At 32.4% G+C, this 14,769-nt stretch overlaps 1 protein-coding gene across 1 annotated transcript in view; it reads left to right on the top strand.

Moving 5' to 3' along the window:
* LOC135221936 (TRPL translocation defect protein 14-like) overlaps positions 1-14,096 on the top strand; it is a 188,955-nt gene extending 174,859 nt beyond the window's left edge. Inside the window, 1 exon segment of the mRNA XM_064259966.1 lies at positions 13,004-14,096. Coding sequence (XP_064116036.1) covers positions 13,004-13,344 — 341 coding nt within the window. The 3' untranslated portion in view covers positions 13,345-14,096.
* Positions 14,097-14,769: the final 673 nt, after the last annotated feature.

Here is a 14,769-nt window from a genome sequence, read left to right as displayed (position 1 = left end):
ATTTGTTGTCAGATTGTGAGAATTCACTGGTATCTGATAGCCTCCAATGCAGCAACTAAAACTGCTATCTTTGCTTATATTAGGGAAATTGAAAGCTTTACTTCTAACACCAATGAAAACCCTCAGTGAGAGAAATTGCAGGGGTTTTTAGGATATGTGAAGCCCTGTGAACTGGGAAGAATGTAATTGATAGGTTTATAAGTTCAATAAGATTTTGTTCTTGGTTTGTGTGGCTTATTGTTCGTTTAATTCCATACAATCTACTTTTCTGCCAAAAATATATGTATACTGAAAACAAGTTTTATTAGAATAGCAGTAAGTTTTATACTGCAGTACTGTAATTTCATCACATAGTTCACTGCATTAAGGAATAATGTTTAATATGCTGTTAGAAGACATAAATGAAGCTTCCAGATGGGTACCATGAAGTTAGATTTTATTTGAAAGAATTACAAAGTAAAAGCTTTGGTTTTCCTTTTTAAGTTCTGCATAATAAATCTTTTCTAGCCTTTACTGCATGGTGTCATGCATCAGAAGCAGAGGAAAACTTGGGTATCCAGACATTTACCTCCTGAAAAACTGCCACTCTGAATAACTGCCACCCAGGACAACTATTATTACCAATCCCAGATAACTGTCACATATCAAAATATGCGTATATAAAGTGTGCAGAAGAATATTGCACTCTTCGTAATAGGAATAATTTAACAGAAATTTTTCTGAAGACTTATATGAATATCACTTTGTGAAAGTAAAAAAAAAGTTTTTAAAATATTAAAATCATAAAGTTTTATATGTCCAGAATACAAAGATTATTAAGATTTATAATCCCCCAACAAGTAAACAGTTATTAAGCACTTTGGAAACAAAATAGGATTTGTCAAGCTGGATTGTACATATCATCACTGCCTGAATTTCATTCAGTCAATTTTCCAACACCTTTAAGTTCAGAGCTCTTGAATTTAGTTTTGCCTCGATGTCAAACGCAAAGAATTGTCATCTGGTATTGTATGAATGTGAATGCCATCAGTATAACATCTTCAGAGCCAAAGTAAAAATATACTAAGAAGAATTAGTCAACTTCATGAATTTACACACACACAGGATATCGATCAACAAGATTTTTTTATTTCTCGGAAACGAAATAAAAGAGAAAGTTACAAATACTCAAGAAACTGGTTACAAAATAATCACTTAAGCATTAGGTGAACATATCTGAAGGATCGTCCCTTATCCTTATTAGGCATGCAGAGAGAAAACAGGCAGTTTGTAAATACCCTACATCCTATCCCAAACAACTTCATAAAGATGATTATTCTTGGTTAATGTATAAAGTTATGGCTTCTGACAAGAATTTCCTACTTACATTGTTGGACCAGCTAATCAACATTTATCAATATTTTATACAGTGACAAACATCATTCTTCTGGAAAACTTGAAAGATATGACTCTATATGTGATATGGTTATCTGGGGTGGCAGGTCTTTGGGGGAAAGTTGTTTGGTGGCATTTTGTAGGGCTGTGGTTGAATGTGGGAGACCACTTTTTGTCAGTATTAAATAATTGTCCAGTTTTAAGTGGTGAAATTATAAAATTAAAATGCAGTAAGAATTTTTGTAGATAAGGTTTTTTAGGTTGAATATTTCATCTTTTGACAAATGGGTGACTTAAAATTAGTAGTTGTGGTCACAATGTAATTTACTGTTTTAGTTTTTACTTTGGAACAACATACTTTTTTAATGTACAGTGTTATCCAATTTCATCGCTTAAAATAACTTTTTCCTTTGCACTCATCATACAAACAACTACAATTTTGATCAGTAACTTGTGTTTGCCATGGCCAGAGATGCTAAATGAATGTTTTTGGTCAGACTGTAAGTTTGCTGTAGACTGAGCAGAAACTAAATGGAAATTGAGCATCAAATTGCAGGTAACAATTTTCAGAACATTAAACTTAGGTTGTATAATAAATATGCTAGTACATTTCGTTAAGTGCTGTTATGGTGTATGTTAGAGAAGTGCGGAAGGTGGCTATTTGTTTCATGTGTTCATATAATCAGGGGTCTTTCTTTTGAAAATATGTTACACAAATGCAAAACAGTGTAATTGACACTACATGAATGGTGTATCAGTGAGTTGTTATTGACTTTTGCATGTATGTTTATTTAAGAAATATTGCTTATTGGAACTTTTGTAATTGAAAAAAATTTACCAAGTTGACTAAGTAGGATTTAACTAATATTTGATGCATTCAAAGAGGAACCAGATTCGGGAAGCATAATTCAAGAGGCTGCTTGCCTAGGTGATGACTTCCTTGGTTATAATCTCTCAATATAAATTTTTTAGAGAAATGTTTCTGTTTTGAACAACAGAATTTGTGACAGCCAGTTTAAAGCAGTGAATGACAATAGGATAAATCAGTGAATAACAAATAGGGTAAATTAGTGAATAATAGAATAATGTTAGATAAGCAAAAGTGGCTAATGGAAGGATGTTTAATATTTACTTACACAGATAATCACAATTGTGATGAAGTTTTTTGGTAGAAATTTAAGGTTTATAACTAGTACAGTAGTTAAAAACAGTGCAGATTTGTGTATGCTGAAATAATTAATTGGATATATTAAAGTCTTAATTTCTCCACACACTAGCTACGTTTTTCCTATAATTGGTTTTTTTTATTTTTATCTTATGAAATTTCATCCTTTTTCAGTTATAAGTGTAATGCCCCTTTGGTGAAGTTTTGTTGTTTTTATGGTATTTTGATATACATTTGAATTGATTTAGTATCTTAATTAACAATGCATATTCAAGAGAGGATTTTATTCTTACGGATTTGTGAACATTTCTTGTCCATTTGTTTTTTCCAACGGATGTTCAAAAGCTGCAAGGTTACTGCGCCCAAAAAATAAGAAGTCCTTAAATGTTAGTCAACTGTTTCTAGTGCTTTGTATTTTGAGTTATCATATATTGATAAAATAATGCTAGTTACCTATGTACATTATTTCCTCCCTGAAACACACACTTAATTCACTGTCATGGACTGTGATAGTGCTCTGATTGGATAAGTTCTCATAAAAAGAGAACTAATAATGTTTGCCTCTTCTATCACATATGAAATAATGGGCCTGACTGCAAGGCCGTCCCTGTTGTGAGGTCTAGTAGGTGATAGAAATAACGTATTATCCAAAAGGGGGTGGTATGTATTTTCCTTAAAATGAATTTGCTCATTTTTATTTGCCTATCTCGTTTGACAGTGTGTTATGTTCTAGCATTTTATAGTTAGCCTTATGAAACTTTTCTTTCAGTCTAATAATTAGTATGGATACCCAAATATATAACTGGATACTTGATCATACTCATTATAAGTTGGACTTATGGAACATGGGTTTTCCTTACAAATCATAAAAATCAAGTGACTATACTCATAGTTAACCAGTCCTTCAAAATTAAGCAGCAAAGAAGTAATTGTGTCATGATAATTACTGTAACTTCATTGCTTGACTGGATTTTCAAAGCTTTTCATAGGGAGTCCTAGTACCTTCGTTAAGTGAATTACATTTACGGTCATATACATGTAGGTATGTATTGGGTTTTGAGTTCCTCATTTGCTAGCGCTCAGTCTATTTGTACCCTAGCCTCTTTCTTATGTTTTGGTGATTTCTTTTGGAGAAGTGTTCTTTCCCAGAATTTTCTTGGATCTTTTCATTGGGAAATGCGTAATTAGCACACCATAATGGTTCTTTTGATAGCACTTTAGGCCCAGCTGCATTTCCTTCTGTCCATTATTGTTCATTTGTTTACTGTTATCTCTTTTTACATAGCTGCCCAACCCGCTAACCTTTCCTATTTCTTCAGTTTTCAGCTGTTGTTCAATACAGAAGTCTTTCTCAGTGGTTAGAGTGAACATTTCAAATAATAATCCTTAAACTCCTTAAGATCTTCATTTTAACTCTATTGTTTTGTAAATTTTGTCCCCAGTTTTTCATTTTAAAAAGCTGTTGATGGTAATTTGGAAGGTAATATGGTCATAGCTTTTCTTAGTACGTACAGGCAGTCCCTGGTTATCGGCAACCTCTGTTATCAGTGATCCGGTTTTATGGTGCTAGTCTAGCTGCCAAAATGGGCTGATTTCCAATTATTGGCACTAATAATACTCCATTATTGGTGCCAATACTTACCTAACAGAGGTGCTATTAACTGGTTACCAGAGCTGATATGCGCTGAAAATCTCCAATATTTGGTTATTGGTGATTAATGCTAATCATTAAGTCGTCAGAACAGAACCCCCGTTGATAACAGGGGACTGTCTACTCATAGAGATGTGCTTGTGACATAGGATTTGAAAATAAATTGTGGGTGCAGGCTTGTTGTAGGCTTACAATGGAAGACTATTGCGGATGATTACAGATAGTATATCCTATTAGTGCTTTCTATGGTATTGCTGGCAGGGTTTTGTGGTTTTGATATCTGTATTTTATTAAAGGGTTTTTGGTTAAACTGTATTTTCTGCTTAGTTGTAAACTTTATTCTCATACAATTGTGAATTAAAAAAAAAAAAGTTTTCAACTTCATGGTACTTATTGCTGATTGCTAGATTTCAGAAGAGCTGCATACATAATCTTAGTTTGAGGGTGCATCAGTCTTGCTGAGGAGATATTTTGGATTTTCCCATGTGCCTCATGAAAATTCCAAAAGTCCACTATTTTCCAACTCACAAATTCCATATACATTATGTATTGTGCTTGGTATGCACTTCTGCTGTGCATTCTGTGCACTTGCATACTGTACTGAAATTGATTAAGTTGTTCATTGTTTAACTATTTTTGTGAGAGGGAGTACTGTCTGGAGAAGGTAATTAGGTACTGTACTGTACAGCTGAGCCATGTAAATTTCATTGCCATGATGTACAGTCGAGTTGTATGAAAGCTCTTCAAAATTCATTTCAGATTTTTAAAATTAAATTAGATTGGCCTTCATTTGTTAATAGTATGGGGGTTATTGATGTAAACAATGCATATCTTATTAATGTTTCCAACAGCTTCATATTGCCTGAGTTTCATCATTTGTTTTCTAGACTCAGAAGTAAAGAGATGTTATGCCTACTGATCAGGTTTTCATATGTGGTTTTAGAAGTAGGGTAATGTTTTTTAATGCATTGCAAAAAGCAGTTAAATAAAACTGACAATAGAGCTCCAGACTTGAAGATTGATATGTTATTTCATATTCAAAATACCATACATTTATGTTTAAAAATTTTGATTTTGTTAAATAGCAATGAGATGACACAATATTGCTCTTAAAACTTAAAATGGTAATATATTCTTTTTGATTTTGTTGTTATGGCAAAGTATGTTGTCAGCAGGCTTTTAATCAGTTCGTTGCTCCTTTGTTTTTAGAACTGTAGGAAATGCCAAGTTCTTGATTTTGGTTTAGCATTGGTTTTTGTGGGTTATAATCCTTTATGTATCATGTGAAAGGTGGTTGTTATTTTTACAAATTTAAAACTTCTGGATGCTAGAGAAATTGAGGTGTGGTAAGAAGTCTACAGCAGATTGTGCTACAGTTTTGTTTTTCTGGACTATAGTACTGAATTTACATTTTGTTTCTCGGTTCTAAGAGTAGAAAGTTAGCCTCACTGGAATTTAAGTTAGTGAGTATGGAGCCATGTGACCATCTTTGTAGATTATTACCTCATGTGAGGTTGATGTATACATGCATCAAAGCCTGAGGGATGCTACGATGGGATCCCAGACAAACTTTGTTTCCAGATGGCACAACGAAAGGACATTCTAAAAGGTAATTATAGATTTCAAAGGAGCAAATTTTGGTTCAGGTGTAATGAAAAGTGCTTTATAATTTAAATGTTTCTAATATTGTTTTTATAGAATTTGAGAAAGCACATGCAGCATCATAGTGTACTGTATTATTTTTTGTTCTTTTCATCTTTTGTAACATGCATCTTCCATAGCATTGATTGTTCAATTTTGATTCCCTATTAGAATGGAGGACTTTTAGAGTGGCTTCTGTTTTTCCTTTTATATTAATTGATGCATGTGGTTGGTTACTCTCACTGGGTTCAACATGAATTTATTGATAGTGCTGAACATTACCTGGTTCCAAATTGGATATGCCTAGCATCCTTGTAGTGGTCAAAGTGAAAAATAAAGCTATCCACTTAAAAGACTTAGTTTTTAAATTTTTCTGTTGTTCTTGGTAGTTACGATAAAATAGAATGTACTATAGTATTTGTTTACTGGGGAAGGGTCATCTTATGTGTTTGGGTGAGTTTGGAAAGAAATTTGTTCAACTTTATAAAGAGGTTTTAAGAAAGAAATTATTAATTGTAAATGGAGGAAATCATTGTATAGGTATAGCTTAAGGAGTCTGATTTTATCGTCATTCAGTAAAAATGTTAAACCCCTCTTATTATAAATGGAGATTACACGTACATTTAAAGAATATGCAAAGTCATTGTTGCAATCATCAGTTTAGGCTATTCAGTGTAGTACAGCATAATTGAGAGCTATCCTAATTTGCCTAAATTTCAACTGCTTATCCAATCCCTAAATTTTTGGAAGAGTTCTGATTTGCAAATTAGGTATGATTGTTAATATATGTCATAAGAGTCTATTTCATAAGGATTTTAACTCTTGTGTAACTAATCTGACTGGCAATATGGATATTGCAAGGGTAGTGCTCGGTAAAGAAAGGGTCTGATGAAATGGTTCAATTTGCTGTCATGTCCACAGGATATTAATGTACATTTTCCTCTTCCTCTTGTTATTCACTTTAGGTTTGAGGGACTTGTTATTTTTAGTATGAAATTTCTTCCCTGTGATTTAACATGAATGTAATAATTTGGGTAGTAGTTGGAAGATAGAAGTAGTACTTGCCATGGAAGTAATGCAGTGTGATAGTTTAATCAGGATTCTGTGAGGTGCAAGTTAGAAACCTTGTTGAGTCTTCTGTAATCGTAGAAGGGCTTTGTCCTCTGGAGAAATTAGGTTTCTGTGCTATTCATGTCTTGTCTTCCTAGAACTATTTTCTTAGCTAGTTATGTAAAACTTGAAATACTTGCCGTATTTCTTGGGTGAATAGAAGGTAATCTTTTATTATGTTTCTGCTGGGTGTTTTTTTTGTACTTATATAAGTAATTCACAATTATATATTTTTGAACTCATTAAATTAGGGTTTTAAATCAATCCCTGGAACAGATTCCAGGGCAGCTATTATCTCAGCTATATGTTTCATTTTTTCTTGTTTTTTTATTCATCCATAGCATATGTGGACATATGCTTATTGTGTTATTTTAGTTATAGAGTCAGAGTTAGTTACTGATGTTTAATTGCCAACAACATATAACAAGTGTTGGAAACAAAACTCTGAAAAAACCTCACAAATTTCCAACATTTCTGGTTTATCCGATTATATATTTAATAGTAAGGAGGTTCAAGGAATTAAATAAAATCTAATATCTACAAACCCTTTGTGCCAGCCCCTATGAGAGTTGAAATGTCCTCTAATGGTCAGGTTGGGCTAATTATTTACAATAAAAATTGAAACATAAACTAGATGATAAAGGAGAACATTGTGTAGGACTGGACTACTATTATATACCATCATTTCGGTGAGAAATCATATGTTTGATAGTACATATAGTATTAACAATAAGGAATGCTTATGGGTGTCTTACAGGGATTTGTTCATTCTTCTGACAGTATGACGTCTTCAGGAAGCTAGACATCTTTCCTTAGTGACTTGGATAAATACCATAAATATAATTTTGCCCACTGAAGTATATAAGTTCAATTTGTGGATGGAAAATGAATCAATTTGATTATGTAAATCTGATATAACAAGTCCAGAGGATCATTAGAATTCAAGTGATGTCCTGCTTTAGAACCTTTCATTCTCATTCAGATATGACCTCAATCCATGATTTTTTTTTTTTTCTATAGTGCTGCATTATCATGAGTCTTTCTGCTAGTGGAGCAGTTGTCTAGATGTATTATTTCTTGTGACAGGTTATTAGTGTGTAATATTTAAGTGAGTAGTTGTCATATGGCTACGTATTATAAAGTGTTTAATATGCAAGTGGGTAGTTGTCATATGGCTATTATAGTGTGTAATAGTATTTAAGTGGATAGTTGTCATATTGTGAAACCACATGACCAAATTTATATATGTATAGTATTTTGTTTTATATTGAGTTGTTTGGAACATGTATTTTCATTAATTAGATACCTTTCAGGTCAAGTATTACTGCCACTACATGGATGACTGGCATATTTCCTCCTATCTTTTTAAACAGCGATTTGTTACATTCAGCAAAGATTTGTAATAAAAGTTAGTTACAGTACTGAATGATCACAGACTTATTTGTAGTAATGGTGCCAATATAAAAACCATTGTAGTATTGAAAACAGTACGTATTAGTATAATTTAAGCACATTTTTATTTTGCTTATGCAAACATTATGTTGTAATGTATGTTAAACACTTGCAAACACTTCAAGGTTGCTTGCACTGATTCTGAAATGTTTTCCTCCTGTCCCCTTAAAGATTAGGTGATCTAGCTAAGCAAATTTATCATGATAATGTCCAATTAATGCTTTGTTTTTCTCTTATGCTTTCTCCTCTTTTTAAAGTGAAGAACAAATTTTTTGCCTCCTATTTATTGAGGTGTTCAGGGAACACTTTCTCAAATCTACAGGTATGGACGACATATAACTCACTAAACAAAACAGATGATACTGTACTGTGTAGTAAACTTCTTTGCTGTATGTAAAAGGATAGTATTTATTGAATGGAAATTGATTTAGTGTACAATATTTGTAGGAGTGAAATTTCTATTAGGATTGATGATTTCAAAGAAGCTTTTACAGTATAGTGATTCTAGTTTCTTTCAGCTGTTGAAGTATACTGAAAAGAGCTATGAAATATGCAACGATTTTACTTTAAATGGTCGAGTTTTGTAGGATAAATTGCTCTCTATTGAATAGTTGCGGTTTCCCAATCTTCATACACTGTTTTGCTAAGGGCAGCTTATTCACTCGATACTTTGTTTTCAGGTTTTTGTGGAGTCTTTAACTTTGTTGGTTGTACTATATCTATATCTTTTCTATTTCATGCCATCTTCCTCGAGCCTCTTGTGTTAGCTATCAATTTATATTTTGAGCAATGATTTTTTAAAAGGTTTTTCCATTTTGCACAAATTGCTGCTTTTTTCTTTGGTTCAGCTTTGTGTTTGGTTGTTTTAGATATGAAACCAGCATTTCATATTAGTGCTGTGGATTTTATTTGATTAATTTTGGACATAGGCATGTTCAAAATACCATGTAGCATCTGGATTCTAACTTCTTGGCATTACGGTAAGTATGACCTTTTAACATTCCTAAACCATGGGACCTAGATTTAAAATGTAAATGTTTTAGCTCTTTAGATTGTATGATGGAAATGTATGCATTCAAGGTCTTACATCCAGAAATGTAGAAACAAAAAGAAACTGATAACATTTCATACTTTTTCTTCAGATTAAAGTGAATAGATAAATTAGTTTATCAAACTACATATGTGTTACTGAAGACCAACTTAAATAAGAATGCTAAGGCAGGCAAGTAGTAAATCATAAATGCATTTAGACTTGGACATATGACCAGGTAATACTTTAGAACTCAAAGTTTTAGTAGCGCTCCACCTTCAACTCTGCGTGTATTCAGTATTTGGTCTACTTTATGCAATGAGAATGGAAAATCATGGATAGAGATGGGGTACAATTGCTGTAGGATGGATGTTTTGTGCTGATGACTTAGTGTTAACAACAGAATGTGAAGAGGTGGAGGAAATGTTTGAAAGGTGAAAGGATGGAATGGAAAAGACTCATGTTGCTTAAAAGTGATCACACTTAAGAGTGCCACTAACATTTATTTCACTTAATTCTGCTAACAGAAAATAATATAGTATCTTCATTAAGCAGATTCATTTGCATTTATACTATCTATTCATTACTCATAAACTTAATTTGAAGTTCAGATATGTTATTAATTCCTTTATATATGGTTTATGCTTAAAAAATCACAGTAGATGCACGTGACTTCATAAATAAGCGAATACCACGGGAATTGATAGACAGGAATCCAAGCGCTTTCGTCTTTATTCAGACATCGTCCTGTAATCTGTTTTATGTTCAACTGGGAATATCTTGGTTCCAGTCTATGCAAGTAAAGTTTCACTTAATTCTGCTAACAGAAATATAGTATCTTCTTTAAGCAGATTCATTTGCATTTACAACATCAATTATCATACTTATAAACAAACATAAAAGGAAGTTCAGATATAAATCATTAATTACTTGATATGGTCAGAAGTATCAAGTGATGCATGGTTTGTCCAGTTATGTTGAACTGGGAATATCTTGGTTCCAGTCTACGGGAACTTAAGTTTTAATAACTTAGGAAAATTAAAATGGCTAGACCAAATGCCTATCGTGGTCGAAGTCTATGAACTTCTTGTGATCAGTCTTCAGTCTCAATGTACCTACAAGGATTACACTAAGCATTACGTACTCAAGTAGAGACTGTAGTTCTAATCAATTTCGGGTACCAAGCACATCAGACACCAATCTGTAGTCAGACTGTAGTGATATCTCATTAAGTATTCATCAATCGAGAATAAAATTGATAGGTCTGGTGCTATGAAAATACAAAAATTATTGAAATTGTTTTTATTCTCATAAATACGTGTTATTTTTTTTTATTTTTTTTTTTTTGGAATTACCCTCCGTATTCACCTCCCTCTCCCATATGTGTACATCATGGTTGCAGACAAAGAAGCAATATTATGGTTTTGGCAAAGCACAGGTGACCCATCCTTTACTTAAGGACACCTGCCTTTTATAAAAATTCTCTGCTCTTTTTAAGTAGTAATTTGACTCCAGGTTCTCACCTTTTACCGGGCAAATTTTCATAATTAAAAGTACTGTTTGCTTTTATTCAACAGATTTTTTAGAATTTGAAATAAGTGTTTTATGTTGTTGGTTTAATTTTAACCAGCACCAAGTATGGGTTTAGACTTAAATAACCAAGAAATATTTTGAAGATCTTCAGTATTTTTACAATTCATTCATGCACTTGCAACATAGAAGAGTACATATACTTCCATAGTCTTTTAAATGCAAATCCTTTGTGGTTACTATGTGAGCTGACTTTGTGATGTAATACATGTAGTGATAAACTATATCAACTATAAACTCTCTCTCTCTCTCTCTCTCTCTCTCTCTCTCTCTCTCTCTCTCTCTCTCTCTCTCTCTCTCTCTCTCTCTCTCTCTCTCTCTCTCTCTCTCATATATCATGATTGTTGTAGTCTAGGGATGTTATCATGTATAGAAAAAGTTTGGTCCCCATGGTTTTATTTTCTAATATTACTTGTTTGTCTAATCATTGTCTTTTGCTTTTATACTATATTTTATAGTATAGTTAACTTGGTTACATTATAATGACATCTTTAATTTAAAGTTGAAAGTAGTTTTTAGCATATGCAAAAACTCAAAACTATCATATCTGTCTTCATTCACTATTGGCATGCCTGACTACTGCAGCTAATGACTTGAAGGTAAATTTCTTGTCTAATATATATTGCAAAAGGTCACTGTTTATGATGCTGATTTGCTCCTTATATATGAAAAAGTTTTTATCAAGAACTATACTACCGGATTACCTAAAAGTCCATGGAAAATGGTTTGCTTAGGATTCTTTCTTTTGCTTGAATCTGGATGCATGTCTACATTCCCTTTACTTTGAGCGGTTAACAACTGACTGTTCAAGAGGTTCAGCTCTTGAACTTTCTTCTGAAATCTTTTTACTGGAAAGCTCTTACTCTGAAACCATATGAATGGCAATGCTTAATAACTTATTTTCACTTATGTAGATAGAATCAGTCTCATATAAATTTGGAATAGTATTTGCATCTAATCATTATTGAAAGTAAACTATCATCATCATGATGATAAGGGTATCACTTCAGGTATATTGTACATAGCATATTTTCTGTCTTACCTTGAATGTTTGAAGTGCTTTACATCCATTATGATATGAAATGCATTCTTCATGGATACCCCATTTTCCCACTTAGCAGTAATAAGTTTACTTCGGTTTTCATAATTAAATGCTGCTCTTTTATCTGTAAGAAATCACACACAGGTATCTAGTATTCACAGTTTGTTAGGTGTAGTAATATTATGATGTTATATAGTAACTTGCACAATAAATCCTACTTATAAATCATTAAATATCCATATATTGAAGGCACATTATAGTAGTCACATGATATTATTAGGATGTGAATTGGGGTAAGGATGGATCTTTTTTCATTGTAAAATACATGATCTGAACTTTGAGCATTAGGCAAGAAAGTGTGAATTCTGCCAGATATCACCTTTTACGAGTGCAGGTTGTTTTTCCTTTTCTTAGCTCTGAAACAAAGGGAAATTGAAGCTCTTTACCAAAAACCATTTTGAATGATAATGAGTTTCACCAGTTAGTCCATCCTTACCAATGATATTTGTATGTTTTAGTGTCTGAAGTTATCTGCAGGGGCATTAAAGATGTCAGTACACCACATGTATTTTTGTAGTGCATGAAGAGCCATTGCCTTTAGAAATTTAGTTTTCCCTTCAATGAATTCATGAATACTAGTTTTATATAAATCATTTGAAGATCTTTTGATGATTGACTTTTAGTTCAAGCAGGGTCATTTTCACAAGGAATGCAGGTAAACTAAGATACTGTATGTACTAAGGTTATTACACCACATGCCATATAATGCAAATGTTGCATATCAAGTGTTAACAGTAAACAGAAGGTACTTAGTATTTTAAGAGGAAATACAGTACAGTACAATAATAGTTATACAGCAATGTGTTGAAGCCTTGCTCAGCATTTTGTTTTATTAATTTTTCACTGTTATTTTCATGAATTTTACTAACCATTTATTATTATTAACAGAGGAAGATGATGAGAGTGCCTGTGGTTCTTGTCCTGGATCTGGCCTTGACATGCACCTCCACCGTCCAAGGCCCCTCTTATCTTCTACAAAGTCTCACCTGCATCAGGATACTCTTAAAAGATCTTCATCTCATCATGATCATTTGAATGTGATACCATTCTCATCCCTTCTCCCGGGTGATATGGAGGTTGAATCTTGTAATAGGTCTTTCCAAACTACCTCTGATATAGCTGTAGGAGGTGAAGATATTATAGACTTTAATGAATTCTGTACAGTCCCTGTTAATGTGTGCAATGGACCATCTAAAATAACAAATGGTTTCTTTGCTCCAGAACACTGAGATAAGGGAGAGATTTTGGCAGGGCATTAGGGTTAATAAGCATTCTGAATTTATATAAATTTGTACAGATTTTTTTCAGTATCATGAAGTTTTAATGTCAAACTTTTATTGGAATTGCAACATTTTAGTGTTGAAACATCTTGGGCATGTAATATATGCTGTATACAAGTGAGTACAAGCAGATAATTTCATTTGCCAGGTAGATTTCGCATCAGCCTTCTTCATCCTATCTTTTGACACAAATGTCTATTTAATATACTGTACATAAAAAAATTGCTTTTAGTGAATTCTGTTATTATTTATTCAGTAAGTACAGTAGACTAATTTATATTACAGTAACTTTTGTGTTGAGTATCAGGCAGTTACTTAATTAATCTTATGGACCAGAAAATTAAGATTAATGATTTTAATAGATTATTTCATATAAAAAGTTTGCAAGTTCCTGTATATTTCATGTTATACTTGCCAATTTCTGTTGGCGTGAAGTAGGTGGGCAGCAATTTCTGTACATACTAAAGAATCTTCATGTCCAAGAACGAATTCCTCAGAGAACCCAGTACATGAACTGTTTCTGGCCATATGGATTAAATAATACAGTTGTTAAACTTATTTTAAAGTAGGCTATGAGATAACTTTCTACCAAGAAATAATGTTATTATGGTTACTGTATATTTAAAACTATTTTGAATACAAAGATAGTGTTAAGGTTGATTCTGTTCCTTACTCATTAAACATAAGATATTTTTAAGTAACCTGGTATTTCTTTCTCAATATGCTATTTATAGAACTTTATTCTGTGACAAGGAAATTTTTAGAGGATTACAGCATATCAACAGTCATATTCTTTATTAGTATTCAGAAAGGACTTTTTCTAGTTAGTTTTGAGGAAAAGATCCTTCAACTAGAGTACGTTGTATTTTGGTTCAATTTTGAAGTTTCATTTGTAATCTGCTTCAGTAAGTGAAGTTTGGATTTTTTGTTTGTTTTTGTTAAAGTGTTAGGGAAGTGTGGATTTAAGTCAGATTATTTTGTAAATTTCTTTTATTTTACTTACAGAAGATCTGATTTATGGTTTTCAACTTCAAATTCATCAGAAAAAACTAGTCACACTGCCTTACATTTTATGTACTTCTGGAGTTTCAAGTCTGGCTTTTTTTTTTTTTTTTTTTTTTTTTTTTTTTTTTTTTTTTTTTTTTTTTTTTTTTTTTTTTTTTGCAACAAAAGAGTAGCACTTATGCTAGATTTTTTATCTGAATGCTAATTTAGACAAAGCAAGCTGGGATTAAAATGAGGAGGAGAGGTGATTCAGTATAAGATACTGATTTATGTTTAGAATTTTCTAAGTCGAAGGAAGATTGCTGCTAATGAATTCTTGGAATATATTCAGTTAACTTACTTAGCATGCATTTGTAAAATAAATCTGTC

Source organism: Macrobrachium nipponense, chromosome 3 (assembly GCF_015104395.2).
Source record: "Macrobrachium nipponense isolate FS-2020 chromosome 3, ASM1510439v2, whole genome shotgun sequence".
Classification (NCBI taxonomy): Eukaryota; Metazoa; Arthropoda; class Malacostraca; order Decapoda; family Palaemonidae; genus Macrobrachium; species Macrobrachium nipponense.
Note: the sequence above shows the minus strand (reverse complement) of the source record. Positions and strands in the feature narration are given on the sequence as shown.